General features: G+C 41.1%; 1 protein-coding gene across 1 annotated transcript in view; it reads left to right on the plus strand.

Annotated features, from left to right (window-relative positions):
- Positions 1-6,000, plus strand: part of Ptdss1 (phosphatidylserine synthase 1) — a 62,641-nt gene that overhangs the window by 51,558 nt on the left and 5,083 nt on the right. Inside the window, exon 10 of the mRNA XM_021179803.2 lies at positions 1,063-1,162. Coding sequence (XP_021035462.1) covers positions 1,063-1,162 — 100 coding nt within the window. The remainder of the gene's footprint in view (positions 1-1,062; positions 1,163-6,000) is intronic.

Consider the following 6,000-nt stretch of genomic DNA (forward strand, 5'->3'; position numbering starts at 1 on the left):
TGAGTTTAAATGATGCTTAGTAATGTGTCATGGGCTTTTGGGGGGAGGGGCTGTTAAAGAGCAATGTTCTTTAATTTCAGATAGCAGCCATTTAACTTTGTTTGGGTGCATACAGAAGGAAAAAGACTCCCAAGCTCATTTTCAAGAAGACTTTCTGTTCATTTTTCCGGTCTAATTCCTAATAGTCACTTGTTGTTTAGAAACAGCCATGTATTTGATGATGGCTGTGACTTTTGTGTCTTGCCAGTGGACAGAGGGACCAAGCTACTCATTCACCAATACTTGACTGTCTAGATTCTGTTCCAAAACATAGATCCTTTAAATTAATTGAAGATCTTTATTCTCCTGCTATCTTTCTAGCTAACTATATAACCCTAACCTCATCCATTCTTACCTCCAGCCTCTGAGCCTTAATAAAGGTCTGATACTTTTTGTTAATATTTTAATTTAAAGGGAAATCATGAGTTATATGCATATGTTGTTAACATTTTTTTGTTCTTAGCAAAATTGCTGAAGATATAGGGAGGAAAATGGGCTTATATTGGTAGTAAAACAAAGGATATTTAATCTGAAACTCTTGAAAGACTAGGAGAGAATGTGGTTGATACAGTATTGACAGACTGCATTAGATGACTAACACTACCTGTATATGCCAAGAGCTATATGAAAACAGTAGAAGAAAGGTAGAGGAGGCAGTCTCTGGTCACAGCAACCAGCACTGACTCAGCTACACTGTAACCAGAAACCTGAACCACCTCTCAAAGACAGTGGGTTCTCTGTGCTTCAAAGGGTTCCTAATTTGACATATGGGTCCACTCTCCAGTAATGCTGGGTGTGTCTAAACATTAAAAAAAAAAGGAGTTACAATTTTAGAGAAAAGAAGAGGGTGAAAATATTTCCAGTGTAGGTGTAGTAGGGAGAAGTGATTTTGGTAGGGTGCCCACTACCCGTGTTTGGAGCAGAATTCTTGACCATTTGTGACTCAGCCATTGAATGTTTCTGACTATGGGCATGCTCTAATAAGGTGAACTAACATTGAACTTCTTGCTCTTTTCTACTTAGGGTCATTGGTTTCCTGGAAGCTATTGTTTGCATAAAATTTGGACAAGATCTCTTCTCTAAGACCCAGATACTCTACGTGATGCTTTGGCTTCTTTGTGTGGTAAGTTGTTACTCTCATACTCCAGGGTGTTAGCTGAGCACCCTAGTTGTTTCTAAGGGAAATAGAGATACAAAAGTAAACTTCTCGTGTGCTCCAAGTTTTCCTTAGAAGTTCATAGACATTTTTTAAGTTGGACACTAATCTAAAAGTTTAGGAATAAAACAGCCATACAGCATCTGCAATATGTCACTGTAGCCATTTCCAAAGATGCCCTCAGTAGATGCACCACCTATCTGTTTATTAGCTTCTGAGAATGTGTCTACATGAGGTGAACTTGAGGACTTTGAAGAAGCAACAAGGACACTTTCCATGTCCTCTCCTTCATCCTATTACTGTGGCTTTTATAGTAGAACATTCACGTCACTATACCTGGGTATAGACAAATTGGCATCACAGAGTGGTTTGGGAGGGAATCAGACCACAGGTGTTCTGCTCATAGGCCATACTTATACCCCAGGGAAATGCACACTCTGCAGAAAGAAGCCCAGAGTAACATCAGCCCACAGCTCCATCCTTTCATTTTTCTGTCCTTTACTCCCCTTTTAAACTGAAATGTGGGAGTGGTGATTAACTTATTGTATTCAGGTCTTCTGCAGAGACCACAGGTGGTGTGAATTCATGAGTACAGTGGTCTTATCATGTCCAGAAGCCACAGTTTAAGCCAGTCTTTCCTGACCTTAGAGTTTATATTTTTACAACATCTGTGCACTCATCCCAAGTAGCTGTCATGACCATCAAGTCTTTTTTGTTCTGTAGCATTTCCTTTTGACTCTAGTTCACTCTCCCTTCCAGGAGAAAGCAGCTCTTCTGTACTATAGATTCTCATATCATCTTACCAGCTTGATCCTGTTTTGTAATTAAACATCTGTTTTTGACTTTCTGTAAGGTCAATGTCTTTTTTGGGGGGTTGTGGGGGAGGTTGTAGGTTAGAAATCCTGAATTCACCAGAGCACCTTGCATCTTGCTCTGCCTTCCTTGATCTTGAGCAGTAATAGGGAGTAACCCCAATTTAAAGTACAGAGATAATTAATTAGCTAATTAATTAAATAACAAAATTTATTGTATTTTTCTATTCTGGTAAAATTAGAAAAAAGAATAGGTGTGGGGGCCAAGATGGTTAAGTGTATGTAACATTTTGCTTCTGGTCTTCTTGAATTGTTCTCTGGCGTGGTCACTTCAGATCTGGACTGGAATATGACCAGCCTGCATGAGTAAAGGGCTTCTTACCTAATCTGCTATAGGAGAGCCATAGGGACACAGAGAACATAAGCCAATGTGCCCTCTGTTGTGAGAGAGGAGACATCTCAGGACACCATGGGCCAGCCAGTCAGCTTGTCATACCTGGCTCTTCTAATCCTCTCCTCATGTAACAGAATTGATTTTGTTTGTATCTGCCTCTATAGTGTTGTACTTTGTGAGTATGAAGAAGCTTAATCTTTTTTTTTTCCTTTTTTTTTTTTGCCTCCCACTGTCATGAGCACAGAACACCTGGTACACAGGAATCTCAGCAAGTAAAGAATGAGCTGGAGAGGCAAAGACTAGAGATATCAGGCCAAGGGATCAACTTGTATAGACATGGGACTGTAAAGAGTGCCCACTGCCTCAGGATAATAGCCAATTTTGGAGAGCAAACTAGGAGCACTGAAGAGGATCGGAGTTGCCTACATAGGAAGGGCTATGCACACTTGTAGTTGCTTCTTCCAGGATTTGTAAATAATAAAATAATGTAGTCTGTTTTTGTCTCAGAAATACTCTGCAGGATAGGGTCTGGAGGGAGAGTGTGCTGCTGGGTTCTAGTTTACAAGTGACGGGGAAGTGAAGCAGAGGCATGGAGTGCAAGGAAAGGGGTAGTTAGGTTTGTTAGTTGTTCAGGAGATAACTATGTAGAACACTATTGTCCAGAAGAGGCTTGAAGGCAACTCTGAGGTTTCTCGATTGTGCTAACAGTAGGCCAAGGCACATGAGAGCAGCTTGTGACAAGAGGAGGTAAGCAGTTCTGAGTTGAGGTTGAATTTACAGAAGATATCCTGCCCCATTACATGCCTCACTGGAATTCTTATCGGCTTAGTAGCATTGGATAAGTCTTACTCAGGGGCACCTGACCCAAACTGTCGCTGTGTGAGATCAGGAGATGTCATGAAATTATAGGGAGAGTTAGAAGACACTCTATAGGAACTTGAGATTCTGGTCAAGGAGGGGATTTCATGGAGCAGTGAACTATAAGAAGCCAAGTGTAGCTTACATGGCATCCATATGATGATGGTGAGGCTGAAGACAGGCATGAGAGACATGGAGAGGACTCAGCTCGACAAAATGGCCCTGAGCTGGTCAGCTTCCATTACTGTAACAAATGCCTGAGGTCACTTCAAAAGAGAAAGGTTTATTTTGGCTCACAGCTTTGGAGGCTTCAATCTATAATCATTTGACCCCATGGTATTAGCACATTAAGAAGAAATCATGCTTGCCTCTTGGCCTGCTGTAAAAGAATGGGCTCATCAAGGATTACTTTTTGTATTCTGAAAAAAAAAAAAAAATCTAACATTAAAAAAAAAAAAAAGAATGGGCTCTCCTCTGAAATCTGTGTTCTCCAAAGATCCCTAAGGAAGGGAGTCTCAGTGCTCTGATCGCTAACCCCCTTCTTTACTAAGGAGATTGCAATAGAGGTATGGTAACAGAAAAACAGAAAACCCAATCTGTATGTACATTAGCAGATCTCTACATGATGGAGTTTTAAAAGATGGGAACTAGGGACTTAGAGCCTTTAAGACTAGTCCTCTAGTGACCTAAGACCTTCTTCCACTGGACTCTGTGTTGAAGGGTCCTACCACCTTGCAGTTGCAACAAGCTACGACTCGGGTTAAAATGAACCTCTAGGGGACATTCAAGACTCAAAGCATAGCAATTGCTATGCATATTTTATAATCAAAAAGAATGGAAACCAGATCTCAACACTTTTCATACCATGACCTTTATTAAAGAAAAAGATTGATCTCCCACTCACAAGTGAGATGGCCATTATTCAATAAGAGGGCAGTAAGTTACACCACAGTACTCAAAAGATGCAAAGCCCCTAATTATTCCCTTTACTTGACAAGACACCAGAACTTGAGATTAATGTGGAAGCAAGCATCTCATGTGCTAGCTAATACAGTTGCCAAATAATCATCTTACATTTTAATGTTCATTACCTTACTATGAAAGCTAATCTGGATTCTACATGCTCACTACTGCAACAGCCATGAGCATAGACTGCCTGGCTTTCATTCCAGAGTTCTTTAGTCTCCCTCTCTTGTCCCTCTTCAAACAAAATCTGTACAATTGCTATTTTAAATCCAGACCTTGACATTTTAAGTGGATACTTCCACGGGTATGATTGCAAACCCATAAATTACAAGCTTTTATCTCTTGAACCAAGTAGAAAATGGGCCTCTTGTACCTAGGTGAAGTAGTAGATTTGGCAACCATAGCAGGCTCTTTGTGTAATGATCATAATTATAAGCACCATTCCTTTGCCACCAGCTTGTGTTTGCCTGGTCCCTCTGCACAGCCAGCTCAGCCCTTTTTCCTGTTGGAGGGAACCCCAGCTGTACAACAAGCACAAGATCAAGAGATAAGAAAAGGAAAGAGCTTGCACGCCTGCCCTCTGGTGGTCAAAATCTGCAGTGGCAGACTAGCGGAGGCATTACCTTCTGCTTCCAGGCTCATTCTGTAGCCAGTGCTTTGGGAAGAGGTGCCTAGCTTCCCTCTCCAGCGTGAAGCATAGGACATCCTGTTGTGCTCTTAAAAAATCCCTAACACATACAGAGTATCACACAGTACATATTCCTTCCATGAAAAATGGCAAATTTGTATATGTGAGAAAATTGGACAAATATTAGAATATGCTAGAGGTTAGAAATCGTTTATATGTTGTAACTTGTATCTGTAATACAGTCATTCATTGCATAGTTTTTTTGATGTGAGGGAATGTGAACTTCTTTTTAAAATGCCACATTTAAAACGTCATATAGGGATTTTCTTATTTGCCATATGAATTAGGTTTCATGTTCTCCTGTCACTGTGCCTCTGTCACAGCCTCCTTGGTAGAGAAGCAGGGAACCAACTGGAGCACTGAGATACCCTTCTTTGGGGATTTTAGGAGGACACTAATTTCAGAGACACTTAGCAGATGTTACCAACATGACAGAGTGGGCCAGATCTTAGGATCACGCCATAGGAGTAGAGGTGCACAATTCTGCTACTCTTACTTGTCTGTGCCTCACCCTCCAGAATGCATCTGTTCAGCGTGAGCATGGCTGGAGTCTGCTATTCCTACGATGCTTTCATTTCCCCTCAGTGGACTAAGGAGCTTCATGGAAGGATGTAGATAGATGTAAAGACAAAAACTTTGTACCTGGTTAAATTTTAAAACTAGGACTCAGCCTATCAAGAAACCTGTGTCTTGTCTCTGCTTCCTCCTCCATGCCACCTGTGTCCCTGGAAAGCATTCACTTCTCTGAGTTCTATCCCTCTTCTTTTAATGTGGGAGGTGACTGAAGAATCTCTGAAGTCGCCTTTTAAATCTAAAGCTATGATCTCAGAAAGAATTAAAATTATTCTCTCAGGATGAGAGGGCCCCACTATGATTTCACACCTGTCCCCATTGTTAGGGTGAGGTGCTGGGTAATGAAACCAGATCTTAGGGATGGCTTGGTCCAAGTGTTCTGGACTGTAGACCGTTTTGCTTGGTTACTTTTGTTTACCTCTCTTTCCGGTGCCTCCTTGTCCTCCTAATGCCCCCCATTTCTCCTGGTCTTCTTGTTCCCTCTATTCTGTTTTTTTTGTTTGTTTGTTTGTTT

This window comes from Mus caroli, chromosome 13, assembly GCF_900094665.2.
Source record: "Mus caroli chromosome 13, CAROLI_EIJ_v1.1, whole genome shotgun sequence".
Taxonomy (NCBI): domain Eukaryota; kingdom Metazoa; phylum Chordata; class Mammalia; order Rodentia; family Muridae; genus Mus; species Mus caroli.